This window comes from Trematomus bernacchii, unplaced genomic scaffold (assembly GCF_902827165.1).
Source record: "Trematomus bernacchii unplaced genomic scaffold, fTreBer1.1, whole genome shotgun sequence".
NCBI classification, from domain to species: Eukaryota; Metazoa; Chordata; class Actinopteri; order Perciformes; family Nototheniidae; genus Trematomus; species Trematomus bernacchii.
The window spans coordinates 12777075-12793408 of record NW_022987648.1 but is presented as its reverse complement, the minus strand read 5'-3'; the positions used below and the strand labels follow the sequence as shown (position 1 = coordinate 12793408).

The 16334-nt window shown below is 40.2% G+C and overlaps 1 protein-coding gene across 1 annotated transcript in view; it reads right to left on the bottom strand.

The window, feature by feature from the left end:
* lrp1bb (low density lipoprotein receptor-related protein 1Bb) overlaps positions 1-16334 on the bottom strand; it is a 305232-nt gene that overhangs the window by 86744 nt on the left and 202154 nt on the right. Inside the window, exons 33-41 of the mRNA XM_034134148.1 lie at positions 9400-9540; positions 9172-9297; positions 8602-8733; positions 5038-5172; positions 4732-4861; positions 3898-4024; positions 3607-3758; positions 2845-2969; positions 1817-2188 (exon numbers count right to left, since the gene is read on the bottom strand). Of these exons, the coding sequence (XP_033990039.1) occupies positions 1817-2188; positions 2845-2969; positions 3607-3758; positions 3898-4024; positions 4732-4861; positions 5038-5172; positions 8602-8733; positions 9172-9297; positions 9400-9540 (1440 nt within the window). The remainder of the gene's footprint in view (positions 1-1816; positions 2189-2844; positions 2970-3606; positions 3759-3897; positions 4025-4731; positions 4862-5037; positions 5173-8601; positions 8734-9171; positions 9298-9399; positions 9541-16334) is intronic.

Genomic DNA, 16334 nt, shown 5'->3' with positions numbered 1-16334 from the left:
GTTTAAGGAGTATATAGTAGGGCGTTAACAATTCTGGTTTGCCTTTTATAATATTATTTCATTCAAGAACCCCTTGTGCGTTTAATTAACACAGCTATTTTTGATAGTTGCTGCAGGAGAGGTGGGGAGAGGCGGGGCTATCGTTATTTTTTCAGGAAATATTCGTATAGAGGTGATTACACGGACTCGGTTGACCCCCCCAGAGCGTTTCGTTTGCAAATCTATCCACCTTGGGACCCGTTATTGTTTGTGGGGTCAGTTTCTATCGGCCTCGTGTAAATAATAGGGCTATACGCACGCGAAACTATGCAGATACAAGCAGTTTTCTCCTCGTGTAAACGGCGCCTTAGTTACCCCTCATGACAATATTCAGCCTGATCTCATCGTTTTTGTTACCATTTGCACACAATTCCATCCATGCAGCTCCTAATTTGTCTAATTGTGAACATGTGGCCGATAATAGCAAATTTGGCTGTTGCCACTTATACCAAACCTATAAACTGAAGAATACTTCAGACACTACTTGAGTCGGCCAATCGCTAATTAATAGTCAGCAATAAAAGGCGTCTGGCAGCTTGGAGTTTCTCACATATTGTTACGGGGGCAAGGCAGTAATTAAGGGGGGACATGGAGTATAATTAGGGAAATATGGATGATTAACATCTTCACCTTTCTGAAAAGACGTGATGAATGCAGAAACTTTTAGAGGGAAATAGAAGGATGTCTTGCTTTTACATAGAGTTAGAAGCTGGATGACTGGTAGTGGTTTCAGCAAGACCAATGGACTTGGCAATATACAACAAACTACAAACAATGTGTTGCCCTTACATTATTGTAAGTACAAGAGCAGGCATTATGGATTCAAACATTTTAAATTCTACTCAAATTAATGATTTGCACCACTTTGATTTTGCATTTCGCAAGTGCCAAGGTGTGAAGGGCAAATCCAGACAGAGGGTTTTTATTAACGCCTCCTAGAAGATGAATACATATGCAGAGAGCTGCCTCAGCGGGGGTTTGAGAGATGGGTCGGGGGGATATGCGTGAGTGGGAACGCTCTGCCAGTCTCCCGGTGTGAGGTGGGATTGAGAAGGTGCTGAGCCCTTGCTCCCAGTAGAAACTTCACAGGATGGCAGATGATGCTAGCCGAGCAGAACAGAGGGTTTTGCTGTTCATCTGAATCCAGTCATGCTTATCAAGACAGGACTGACTGGGATTTAGTGAAGGAATAGAGAGGGATTGGTATCACAGTCAGTAAGCAGAAACCTTTCAAACACAGGTATTATACTGGTTATTGGTCTTTTAGGAGCAGGTAAAAAATTGTCTAGCGATACTATTAATGCTATGCCAACTGCTAAGTGAATATTTTGTTCCAAACAAGGTTGTCCTATAGGAATAAAATGGAAATACATGTAATTATTATCTGTTGTGAGCAGCACGTCATTACAGAGGCAGCTGAAGTCTACGGTCAATGTCTGGACTTGATATGCTCAATGACAGTGCAACTTTGCAATTCATAAGAATGGTGGAAGCACTTCGATCTTCATAATAAATCAATGCAGTTTTCTTTAATTCCAAAGAACCTGACACTAAAAAAAGGCATCTTGGAAACATTTACGTGCAGAAGAAAACATATTATGTGGCCTTTCAGACAAATGTATTGATTGAAATGGGTAATGTATATTTGTCAAAACAAACACTGCCACCATGACACCAGTTATACCGGAAAATAAAATGTGTGAGTTTCAGAATACATGTGCTGTGGGGACAGAGTGGAAATGTATAAACCACTTATGCGAGTGTGAAATCCACTTACTTTCTGCAATAATAGATCTTCCTGTCCAGTCATCGTTTATCATCTGGATGTTCCCGAAATGGACATCGCTGAAAAAGATGCGGTTGGTCCGAGCTGCATTCTGACTGTAGTCGAAGGCCAGGGCTATGACATTCTTGAAGAAAGCAGGGTTTTCAAAAGGCTGGACAGGTGAGTTGAGGTCGTTTTCGTCTGAAAGGTGGATGCTTTTCAGTATGGTCCTCTCAGAGAACAGCAGATAACCTTCGTAGCGCTCACATGCAAAGCCGTCCTCGGCCAGGCGGCCATGGGCACAGGAGCACGTCCGCCGGCCACTACCGAGGTGGAAGCACAGCTGCTGGCAGCCTCCGTTACTACGAGCACAGGGGTTTGTGCCTGGAAAACACAAACAAGATCATGTTCTATTAAAGGTCCCCTATTATACTGTTTTTCATGAATATATATACAAAACATGTCTCTGAAGTGTTTGGCTCGAAATACCAAACATATCATGCATTGTAGCATCCCATAAACCCCTCTGTTTCAGCCCTGTTTCAAAAGTGCTGATTCTCTGTCTGTTACTTTAGATGAAAATAAGGATCCACTCCCCACGCCCCTCTGCAAGTTAAAAATAACACAGTGGTGCTCTAGGAGGAGATTCAGGTGATAAGGTGGGGGCTGTTACCTTGGTTGCTGATTGGCTAATGGTTACAGAAGCCAAAAAATCGTAATGACATCATAAAGTGGCCAAAATCTGATCAGCTCATTTTCAGACAGGTTTTTTTATAAATGGATCAGGACAAAAAGTGAGCGAATATTTTTTCCTGAAACTTTCAGAATCTCTTAACACAGAAGGGACACATGTTGATGTATAAAATACATGAAAAAGTGGAATTTGCATAGTAGGTGACCTTTAAAATGTACGAGACAGTTAACAATCACAGTTACAGTGCATTAGCAACACAAGATTTTCAAAGTAGCTAAACAAAAGACTTTCATATGCAAAAACTGCAACATTGTGAGTTCATTGTGTAAATCAATAAGACCTTCACCTTTTTCTCTGCCTCTATTAAAGACTGTCACATCCTTTAAATTGACCCCCAAACCACTCCTCATGGTCACAGCCTCGCTGGTGTCAGTCTTGAGTCCACGTCGGATAGAACCATTGGAGTGAGCCCTGAAAAACATCCGGAGAAACGAGGGGAGGAAACATTAGGGGTTTTGGTTAAAATAATGAAGGCATACTGTATTCTGATTTTGATTAGGGCAGGGTAATTGAAATACTTTCATTGACATTCATAAAGCAAAATCAAAGACTGCAGTCACCCACATACAACTCTTGTTATGAAGTCTATTTAAATAGATGATTTATCTCAAGTCAAGAGGTTAAAGACATCCACAACAGATAAACAAACACAAGAGACATGCAATTCATTATCTAACAACCTTTTGTTTTTGCCAATGGTTTAAAACCTGACTCAGTCTGTTGCTTTAGATATCCAACAACGCTGTTCCGAAGAACTACAAGCGTGTCAAAATACATAAAGCGACCAATTTGTATAAAGAGAAAAATGTCTTCATCAAGTTTAGCAGCATGCTTTAATTACACCAAATGATGAGGAAAGATTTCTCCCTGCTGATGTAACTGAATACTGAGTGTTTACAAAAACAGAGAGTACAACACCCCCACTATGAGAATCTACTCTTCTTTATCTTTTCACATGAGACCTTTAAAGACAAGGGTTATTGTCAGTTTAGTGTTTCAGGATTGCAGGCTATTGCATGCGTGTGTATTTATGAATATAATAAATTACCTGTCAGACCAGTAGATGTATGGCCCAAACACAGCCACTGAGAACAGGTCCACGTTGGCCACTGACAGTACAATCTCCCGGCTCTCACCTGTCTCAAGGTTGATCCTCTCGATCTTATCTGTGCGGGCGTCGCACCAGTATAATGTATTTTCCTGGAAGGTTATTTGGAAATTCATATCACAAAGCAAACCTCCTAGGCATTTCAGCTACAAAAGAGATGAGGTAGGGGGTACAGTATATAGGAGAGGAGAGGCAGGGGAGAGGTTGGTGATAGTGTTTGTGCAAATGTACCTCATAGTCAATGGAAATTCCGTTGGGCCACATGATGCCTGAGTTGACCAAGGTAACCTGGTCTGAACCGTCCAGGCGGGAGCGGCCGATGCAGGGGTTCTGGCCCCATTCAGTCCAGAAGAGATACCTGGCGTGCATTGCAGCATACAATTATGAAGTAGTCCGTATAGTTGGCCATTATTACCAATTTTGCAATGTTCCCTCCTATATATTTTGCTCAATAGTGGGAAAACTAACCAAATGCATCTTACTGTAAGTTGAACAACAAACGTTCCAATTTCAGAATAACTATAATAATAACACATAATAAGGTAACAGTACATTGTGAGCACTGTAAATGATTGAAGAATAAAGACACATGCACAATAAATAGGGCTGCCAACGTTAACAAGATACAACTAAATATTACTAAATTAAACTAGTAACTTTATAATTGACGCCACTAATGATAAAAAAACTACAATGCAGAAAATGCAAGGTTATTGCTTAACCAATCTTTTTTTTGCATTACAGCCAACAGACTTATTATATATATATATATGCCATTTTGGGAAAATATTGCAACATTGTTGATCTGCAAATATATCTGTTTGACTTTATTCAAAAAATTGTTTTCCAAAAGAATGCTGTGCTTTTGGTTGTACATGTTGTGTATTAATCTCAATAAAAATGTGATCACAAAAAAAACTACTTAAAAGGACTAACATTTCTAAAGACAAATGCAAAAGAATGTCTTATTTCTACGATAAAAGCTTTTTGAATAGAACCGTTAAAAGCTATGTTATTGAAATGTATATATGAAAATTATGAAAACGCAAAGAAAATATGGCTTACCCCTTCTGTGGATGTACTGCGATGGCCCTAGGCTGATCAAGTCCTTCAGATATAACCACTGAGCGGTATGCACCATTCAGGCGTGATATTTCTATTAGATTGAAACCATGGTCTGTCCAATACAGGTTTCCTGGGGACAAAAAAAGCAATAACCAGGCGTAAATACAGCAGAAGGCTTAATATGTTCACAAGTTGAAGTCAAAACAAACACATCAGTGCCTATAAAGTGAGTATTTTCACCAATCAATACCAACTTGACAGCCCTTGGTAATAGACCCCGAGCGCCGGGGGAGTAGCGATACTAACCAGCGATCCAGTCGACAGCGATGCCTTCCACGCGGCTGATGCCTGTAGTGATGATGTCCTCCCTCCAGGTCTGATCACGTTTGGCCCGGGATATTCTGTTCAGGCCCATGTCTGTCCAGTACACGGTGTCATTGCCTGGAAAGCCGTACAATACAGTAAATGACCAGAGAAACGGAGACAATGAATATGGCTGCCACAAAAGTAGTTATGCACAACATATCTGCTCATGACACCACTTTACACTGCAGCAGATCCCATTTCACCAAATGTAGCATGCAACCATAAAGGATGATTGTGTAAAAAAACCCACACAGTTCATCCACAGCTCTTTGTTGACTTACAGTGCCTGGGCACGGACAAAAATTGTCAGCCAAAATGTACAGGGCAGTATATTGCTTCTGCAAAACATGGTGCCGGTTAAAACTATTATGGTCCCTTTGTGATTTTACAGCCCCATTAGATAAGCAAATTAAATAGTACATCATTTATTTATGGGTCGCAATCTTTCAAGTGCATCTTTCTGTGCATTCCTGTCAGCTTGGCTCTGTGTAGGTTGTTAGGAGGTTAGGAGGCGTTATATGTTTATTTGCACGTTCTTGTTCCTGCTGCTTTCACACTCTCCACACGCATACACACATATGAGAGCTGCGGGGCTTTCATCTGTTCTGCTCTGGCAGGCTGGCTTCTGTAATGACAAGTGAAGGATGTGCATAAGCTATCAGCTGCTGCCTTCTGATGGGCTTCGTAATGCATTTGCATGTTGCACCTGCACTAAGTAATAACAGGGTGGACAAGTGGCAATCTTGTTCTTTAATTTTGAAAGACACCATTTTGCCTTTCACTCTGCTTAATTTGTCTTTTCCAAAAGCTGCGGCCTCACATCCAGATTACTATTGATATTTGAGGACACTCAGAATCAGAATTAGATTTTGGTTTCTCTTGATAGTTATTGGATGACAGAATTACATTATATTGAGGAAAAAGGTCTATAAGGATGTTCGTATTCCAGTAAAGCGCAGGGGGCTTCTAATATGTGATCATATGTAATTAGATTTGGCATGTACACCCCTTAGGGTTGACGAATAATGGCTACTGCAAATGTCTGCCATGACCTGACATTAATTATCTTATTCCCTAGCAGATCATTTGAATACCTACCAAGATGACTACAGCAATGCTCTGTGGGGTTGTAGTTAGGCTTTGCAGCGCTTTCAGCTGAACGCTAATGTCAGCGTGCTAACATCATCACATGACAGTACTAGCATACTAATGTTCAGCGATTTGAATATTTACTATGCCCATGCTAACATGCTGGACTAATAAGCAACGGGCTTGTTACTTAGCTAATTAGCAAATGTGCAAATTACTAAAAAATTATTGGCAGCCTTTTTCCATAACGTAAGTACAGTAGTAATGTAAATTATTGATTTTGAACTTGGGATGGCGATAGAAGCGGGAACGTTTTAATTGGATGTACCACATCTCATGGCAGTATATCCAATCTCTGTTGAGACATTTCAATAAAATACAGAAATATAGACCTTTGGGCACGACAAATCAAAATCCAGGGGATCACCCAAGTAATTTAAATGCATCATCTAGGAAACACTAATACAAAATAATATGTGTAGTAGGCCTAGTTGTTGAGATATTTCAGTTATAAGGTCTGAACATGGTTTAAAATACGTTTTCCGATTTAGGGTTAGGGTTAGAGCCCAATGTAGTATTGTTATTTACAGAGAGAATAATATAAATGTAATAATCTTTGTTGCATTAAAAGCAATATTTAATTATATTCTGGTATTTTTTTCTCCCTTCATTAGCTACCAGTTTTTACATAACAGTCACGTCCAAATCACACATGAGGTCTGTTGATCCCTGCCTCTACCACAGTTACTCTGTTGGGAATAAAATATCAGTTTCAGCAGCCTATTGCATACATTAACATTTTCTAATCTCATTTTTTGCAAACATACAATGGAAAGTCATAGAATACATTTCGAATTACCCAAGCATTCATTTTTATCTGATGCTGCTTTCTTAAAGAATTGCTTCGTATCCTTAGTATTTGAACCCTTGTGTGTATGTAGTTTGTTTCTGTTTTCAGTATGTAATTTCCTCTACACTGCTTTTGTTATCATGCTTCAGTGGCAACCTATTACAGATGTGGAACGCTACCAGCCTATTGTATATTCATAGCATTTGTTGGTGTGCTAAATCTATCATTTTTATCACGTATATAATATGAAAGGAAGCAGGGATGTAACAAATGACAATGCAGGCTACTGGGTCCATGTTTTGCAATGCACGTTACGGTAGCTTTATTTGATACAATATCTTGGGAATTGCTTTGTATTAGGATTGTTTCCGAGGGTTGTGAGGAAATACTTATTCATGCTGAGGTTCCCCGGTAATGTGAACTTATTACACTTTCATCTACGCTGCACTCCACACGCCCACAGACCATTATTCACAAGGTTCGGGCCCGGTATAACAAAGACCTTTCCCTCCCCCTTGTTTTAAGATTAAGGAGATGTTGCACTGTGGGAGGAAGGGAAGAGCAGTGTGTTGTGTAATAAAATGTAATGTAGCACCATCAGTAGCGGTGATGTTTCATGAGTGATACACTCATGTTACCAACAAATATATTTTTTTATAGCTGACATGGTGCAAGTTGAGACTATTTTCAGTCATGTTCTCTTGATTTTCATTGTGTATAGTGAAGTATACATGGAAATGGTGATGGGGAGGAATAGTAACAATTGTGTCATCAATTATCTCTCCACTTGACATTATTAAGACCACTACAGAGCAGCTGGCCTGGAAAGGATTCCACTTTAGGGGGCCCATGTGCAGGCCAACACGGATCTTTAACCTCATCACACAGCTGTGTAATGGTGTGTCTAGTCACTGTATTACCGGTGTTTCATATAAAGGTTTCTTCATTATTGCACTACATTATGATTACAAATACAAAGCTGCAATAAGATATATACGTTTCCTCCTCTCAAAGGCACATTCGAGGTCTATTGCCTAACCCTAATGTCCATTCATAGACGTATGGTTATAGATCGAGGTATGGACATGCCCTTTTGAACAAATTGTCCTTGGAATGTACACGACATTTAAGAAGTCTTTCATTCCGAGCACCATCAATATTCTTAACTCAACAAAGAGACCTAGATGATTTGAGCCACAAACATTGATATTAACTGTTTAAATGTGTAATATGATCGATGTGTTTGTATTTTACCGCCCGCTTTTCTGCTTTTTATCTTGGTGTTTCTTTGTTTTGTGAGCCAAAAATAATACATTTTAACCCTATAGTTGACAATACATGTTTGTTTAACATAAGAGCAACACAACCCGCTTTGTTTTGCAGGTAAATCAAAGGTTAGTGCCAAAGGTAAGCCCACATAATAACTTTACACAGCAGGAACACACGGCATACAAATGTAACCGTATCCCAGACCAAAATACATATTCTTTAAGCTTCATTGGATCTCTTACAGTTTATATCTGATGCCAAAATCGAAAAGCTCTCAGTGTTGAATGATATCTGACCTGCATGAAAGTCAACTCCCACAGCAAACAGTGTTCCAGTAATGGGCATGAGGGCCTCGCTGTTGTCATTTGGCTCAAGAGCCATTCCCCGGATTCCCTCGTGGATGGAGTACATCAGAAATGAATCAACACCTAAAACACAAGAAATTACCTTTAAAACACAAACCAAAATGTATGAAAGCATTGAAAAATAACAATACGCTTTGACAAGATATGGATTAATTATGTATATGCATTGAACAAAAGATAATTGTTTGACAAAAGAAGTGATGAAAGCAGATTTTACAGATGTATTGGAGCGCTAGCCAATAGAACACAGGTGTTGATATGTTGTAAGTAAACAGAGGAGTCCAATCAACCTTTTCAGGCAGGGAGAGAGACTCCCTCTGGCAAAAATGTTGGGATTCAAGCCCTTACAGACAATGTACATGCACACAAACCTATATAACACACTATAGGAAAGGGAAAAACCCCAGAAGCATAAAAAGGCCTCCCTAGAGATGTATGTAAAATATCATGATGATATTGCCAGCTCTAGAGTGCATTATTAGCATGTTTTGGCTAGCGTACCCTCACAAGACATACGGTCGCTACGCAAGTTGTAGCCAACAGTGCAGGAGCAGCTCCGGGTGTTCTCGGAAGTTGGGAAGCAGAGCTGAGAGCATCCTCCGTTGTTGATCTGGCACTGGTTCCTTCCTGGAAATAAACAACAACAAAAACAGCACAATGGCAATAAATAAACTACCACAGATGAGTGATTGTGGGTAGTGTGTGTGTTTGTGTTGTGAGCACGCTTACCTTTCTGACCCTCCCTGTCGTACACTTTCATATGAACCACCCCACTCGTCTTGTTTCTCAGGATCACAGGGTTGCGCCCGTCTCTCTTGGTTACCGTTCCCAGCTGTGCCGATTCCTCATCTGCCCACCAGAGTTTTCCGCCTGTAACCATAAAGGTTGTTTGTTGATGCAGATATAGAAAGCTATGGGCACAGGTTCAGTAAAGCAGCAATGTAAGGGCACATTCTGCTCCAGGTAATACTGCAACATTTATGTCTTCTTTACTTGGAAATATATGCAAATCATGTTGTGATTAGAAAATACTACAGCACAATGAAATACCAATTCCTAGAGCAAACGGGTGCTTCAGCTTTCACTCTAATCTACCTGGGCTGGCACTCTTATGCCATAAAACCCTTTAATAATTGAAGCATTCTCCAAGCTGAATTGAGATTAAAAACTGGGATCCCCTGTTCCCTGCTCTGAACACTGGCTTGTGATAAGGCTGGCATCTGGCAACATCATTTACCTTGATGTTTGGAAAAAAAAGAACAAAGTCTCTTACATACATGATAATAATTTAAGGGGGGAGGTCACCATAATAGAGTGGTATTTGCACACATTCCAATGCAATGTCTACAAATACCATGCCAGCATTAAGACATTAATATTATTTATTTTCTATTTAATCTTTTTTTATTTTGTAAGACTTTTTATGTGAGCTACCAGTGCCTTTATTATGGAGACAGATTTGAAAAGGGGGAGACAGAGGGGATGCCATGCGTAAATGGCCCCCAGGTCTGAATAGAACTCGGTTGCCCCGCAGTAAGACTGAGACCCAGAACATGGGCAGTGGTATCAAATATATATTTATGACTATTGTATGCACACAAAATGACTTCTAATCATTCAAATTGAGCAGATGCCAAGTAGTGAGCATCAACAGCAATGAGTCTCAATCTAATTTGGTATTGATATTTCTGTATTTATAGAAAATGGAGAAATGTATTGCAATTCTGAGACAGGCAGACATGGTCTCATTGATTTGTGACTTTATAACTTTAAGCTTCATGAGTTTTCTTCTTCAAGAATAAAGTGCTGTAGGGCCAGTGCATCTGAAGACATGTACTGTAGTTGTTGTGTGTCATAATGTTTCACCGTCTCCTCCCTGACAGACTGGATGGCCTGTGTGACTGTGTGTGACAGTGAACCTGCAGGCTTAGTGCTGGCGTCGTGAACATAAATGATGAGTATGTCTTTGTAAAAAACAGCCCATGCACAATAGGCTCCTGACCCGGTCACACCCAGCCACCACCGCACAATCCCCCTCCCCCCTCCACCCTCCCCCCTCCACCCTCCATCCTCAGCAGGAATCAGTGATGCACTGTCCAGGCACAAGCCACAGACTCTACAGACGTGACAGGAAACCTCAATTGGAAAATCCCACTGAAGTGCAAAGTGCAGAAGAGCGGCTGCTCATGCTTCAAAATAGAAACCTCAAATGGGGGAGATGGACCTGAGAGAAGTCTTTTTTTGAAAGGGCCAAAATTACTAAAAATGAAGCATTACATAGAGTAGGCATGCTTTAGAATAGGCAGCGTAATGGAAATAAAAAATCATATTTGTAAAGTACCATCAAAATTGGCCATTGTTAAGGATAATTTGAATGAAAAACATATTTTAGAAGCATGGCAACCCTCCACTGAGGATCTACTGTGGTAGGAAGCTGCAGCCACATATGAAATGCCTTACAGGTAAATAAAATTGCCTATGGTTTGTGCAGAATCAATCCCTCTGAACAGTAATGTTGGTGCACACACAGTTGGGAGTTTATGACTCTCTTGGGCTATATCATATTACAGTACAGCTACAGTATACACAGAAGCAACCTTGTGTAGAAAAGCATACAATATGTTGTTATGAAAGTGTTACTTATTAAATGATTTAGCAACATGTTTTCTTTGTGAAAAACAACCAAAACATGTGCCCTTAAGGGTTCACACATCACACACATACGTACATCCCTTTAAGGTGAGGTACTGCTTTGTTAACTCAAATGTTTTGATTTATTTAAAATTAAAATAAATCTACACAGGGAAACAATTCCCACTTGCATTAATAGCTTTGGGCTAAATGTCATTACAACAGGGGATGTACAACTTATTTTCGCAAATCAGACACATTCCCATGAGCACAAATGACAGTCTACATGCAGTTTACCAAACATTTGGCCCTGGAGGGCATGCTAGCTTAGATTAGCTCTGCACCCTGTGTTAATTTGATGCCGTGGGGACCGCTGGCTAGCTGTGATTGCTCGCTTGTGGCACATCATATTCAATTTCCACCTCAACTGCTAGTTTGATTCCAGGCAAGTCAGGGCTGATGGATCACCCACACCTTTTTCTTTTTAAATAGAAGCCCTTACCTTTGCCTGAAGCCAATCCAATTGTAACAGAGCCCCGGGATCTGAGTGGATCGACCTAGTGTCACTAACAGTGCCTACATTACGTCTTTTCACAGCCAGCCTAAGCAATCTTCAAGACAATGCATGCAAAATAACACAAAAGCCAAAAGGAAATTCAAGCAAACCCATGTATTTTTTTAACACAATGCCCATGAGACAAATTGTCAGTTCCATCAATTAGAGTGAAGCTCAGAGTAAGGGTTACATGTATGGATGTATCCTGACAAAACCTTTACAGCAGCAGGTGATACTGTATTTTATTCTGCAGCAATCAGAGAGAAAATGATGGTCTGATTGTTCTCCACTCCACAGATATCACCTCACTAGAATAACCTCTGCCTCATCCACCATACAACTCAAACTGTCCTTGTCTACCAGTTAAATTTTTTTGGAATAACCACAAACCACTGTGACCACGTCGAACTTATCGATTGAGGTAAAAGCCAGAAGAGAGTCAAACCACTGGAGACTAATTATTGTTGATAGCACAAGAGGTCTTAATTACCCATAATCACTTGCCAATACCTTCAAGTTATTTCCCTAGCACTGGTCGCATATGCATTCATCTGCATATCCATGTTGTACTTTTCCATGAGGTATCTAATCGCAGTCTGGTGAGCGAGCAAGACAAATAAGACAGAAAGGGGAGACTTGGGAAACTTTTGAGAAAACAGAGTGAATGTTCAGCAAATGCACTTAATTGCATCTTTCACCATGGAGACAAAACAACAACGTCTGCAAGAAGGGACATTTCTCTGTAATAGGCATCAGCAATAGTGTATGCGCTTGTCAACTAAAGGAGCTCGAGATGGGAAAATGACATGTCCGCCTGCTGCCCTGCTGTCTCCCCCGTTCTCATTTTTCAGCTGACCCTATACATTTCACAAGTATATAATGGTCTACATTGTCTGCAGCATATCGGTGCAGACAACGACTTAAAAAGAGAAATTTACACCAATGCAAGATCTCAGGGTAAGAGGAAATTGAAATACGCGCTTTACTCAGGTACAGTATTTATAGGAAACGTTCATGTTGTAGTGTTTAATTGGTACAATATGTTTGAAATCCATGTGAATAAATGCACATACAGTAGTGCACAGTGACGTTGTAACACTCAAGGCTTCAAGTGTCAGAACATTTATATTTGAATGCGTTATTAACCACTTACAGTAGATTGACATAACACGCTTAATATCTGAATGTATACAGTGGTAGAATGTAACTAAGCACATTTAGTCAAGTGTTGTATTTAAGTACTGTTTTGACATACTTGTACTATACAATTGACTGTTTCCATGTAATGCTATGTTTCTACTCACATACAATACTGCACTTCTTTACTGGACTACTTGTATTTAACAGTCAAAGTTAAAAGCTACTTTTTGGGATAAAAAAAAGAAGACTATGCTTTATACGATTTTATGCAGTAATGGACCACAATCAACCCAGTATTTAAAAAAAACTACAATTGGCTTTTGGTTTGTATTTTGTGCCCCTATGGTGTACATGCTGTTCAAAAAGCTCTTTATTTTTCTCATACTGCCTGTGCTGCAGCACCTCTTTTCACCCTCTGTCTGAAACCAGAGCCCAGTGTGTTCTGATTGGTTGGATGGACAGCTCTGTTGTGATTGATCAATCGCTTAGAGAGGTCCCGCCCCTTAGCTTATCCGGAACAATGTGTTGTAGTGTTATGCTGCGTTCACACCGGACGCGATGCGATGTTTGGGGGCGGCGCGATTACATGTAAAGTCAATGCAGAGACGCGGACAGACGCGATTTCGCTCCGACAGCGAGCATGAAGCGGTGGACGCGAATTCCGCGGCGCGATTGAGGCGATTGAAGGGGGCTGCGACAAACGCTCGAGTTAAAAATGTTCAACTCGAGCGTCATATTCGCGTGACGCAATCTCGCGGTAGCCAATCAGCGGTGAGGATCTCAGCCTGCCGTCACTGACGTTCAACCAGAAAGCACACAGAGCTCACAGCTCCTCATATTACATTTACTTGTTAGACGCTTTTATCCAAAGCGACTTACATACTCAATACTGTGGACAATCCCCACAGGAGCAATTTGGGGTGAAGTGTCTTGCCCAGGGACACAACGACATGCTGACTGCAGTGGGGTTTGAACCTGTGACCCCCTGATCCGAACACTACGGACAACCCACTGCGCCACACGCCTCCTTATATCTATTCAGAAACTGGACAAAAATGAAACAAGTACAAACCACAGACTGTCTGTGTCATGGCGAATACAGTCGCTGGTTTATTAATGTCTGTAGGCCGTTGTTATGAGTGTGGACGGAGCATATACACGTTAGCTTAGCCTGGTCGATCTGATCTTCATTCAGAAAACAAGCATTTTAAAAGGTTTTTCGCCTGCCGTCTTGTCTGCAGACTTGTCAAGCATTAATTTATGGTTTTTACTAACCGGTATCAGTATGTTGTTACTTCGGCATCATTTAGAAACGTGTATTACAATTTAATCACGGTAAAATATATTCATTTTGTTGTAGTTGTAGCTCCCGAGCGTTTGAATGACGCGAGTAAACACAGCTGACAGCCGCGGTGAAACTCGAGCGTTTAGAGCGATGCGATTAGAGCGATTAGAGCGAAGCGAATATTCGCATCGCGTCCGGTGTGAACGCAGCATTAGTATTGAATAGTGATGTCATTATGTTACGAAAGTAAACAAAGGCGTCCAATGGAGGCATAACCCCAAAAAGCATAACAGGGCCTCTTTAAGACAAACTGCAACAATATAATATTATGACATGTATTTGTGGTGATAAAAACAGAAAAATATTAAGATTATTGAAGGCACTATGAAAAGAGCTGTATACTGAGTACTTTCACTCTTAAAGGTAGGGCAGGTAAGTTTAAGAAACCGGCTCGAGATCGCTAGAATTTGAAAATACACAACCGGAGAAAATCTGCCACTTCCTTATAGAGCCCCTCCTCCAACACACACGAACGCGCACATGACCAATGAGGGCACGAGATAAGTTTGTGCACAGATGGAAGGCTGACAGGCAGGTAGGCCATCCAGTTATTTTAGCCGGGACGGCTAAAATGATTGGTCGTGCTTTTTACATTACTACGGCTTCCACAGATGACATTTTTTTATGGATTTTTTGTCAAAGCACTTAAGATATTCATTGCTATCGGGATGTTAAGAGCATTCCATGGACTATAACAAAAAGTATATCTCGAGCCGGTTTCTCAAACTTACCTACCCCACCTTTAATACTTTAATTACTAATTGCTGATAAGCTCTAGTTTTACTAAAGTAACAATTCAGTCATTTTTACCGCAACATATAGACATTCCACAATTATTCTATGCCTAGTTTAAAAAGAATAAAAGCAATTAATATCTCATTAAAAGAGGTCATCTGAGCATTAAATACACTTTCATGCTCGCATGAATCCAAATGTAAATGTACAAGTCAACCAGATTACTACTTTCTATACATTGAAATTCATTATCATGTGACAAATGTGCAATGGAATTTCTCTATTTAACAGAGTATTATAACAATACAGTTACAGTGCTGTTCATTCTACCATTCGAAACAATTTCCTCAACATAACAAAAATGTCATTAATTTTGATTGATGGAGACTCGCTAAAATCGTTTCACTGTTTTGCTGTACCTGCTACAGTGCAGGAACAAAGCCATTACTCTATGTCACCTCCGGTTTTATCTCCCATTTGTGAAACGCAATAATGAAGTCTCCATCGTCCAAGAAACTGTCCTCCATAGTCAAAGTATTTACTGTAAAAAGCCACAAATATGTGGCTGGAAGCTGCAGAAGGCTGAATCTAACAAAGCATTGGGACTCCATTCTGCCACAACTGTGTTATTGTGGTGTTTACGCTCTCAGCACATGCCGACAGATACCCAGCACACATGAAACGAAGGCCAGCCACGATCAATAACAAGCTTAAAAAAACACAAAGTATCACCCTGACAACACTAATTGTATTTATTTCCTTAAAAAAAAAAAAATGCTCTTCAAGTCCAGACACACACACACACACACCAACACCCACACACAAATTACACTTACACATCTAACGGCACTGTTCAATATGTTTGCTCCCTCCTCATTACCAATCTTGGCAAGAAGAGTGCATTTGCATAACTCGCTGGGACCCTTCCCAATTGTCGAGATTGCAGCAGTGTGAGACAATTTAAAATTATAATACTGATCTTTGAGGGAAAAAATAAGAAGCGGCAATGAATTTCATTTTATTTGTCACTGATTTGAAGTGTACAGGTACAGGCCAAATAACTCTGGTTAATATAAAAACAATAACGGTTGATGTATCGCTTTGCACTCAGTATTACGCTTACTCTTTACTGTGTAATGACTGAGCTGGTATATGTCCTGGTTACCAATGACAAATGGTGATAATTGGAAGCTTTTATTTTTAAGGAAAATCTGAAAAAAGTGGCGAAAAAATAGCCAAAAGGGAAGACTGCCATAC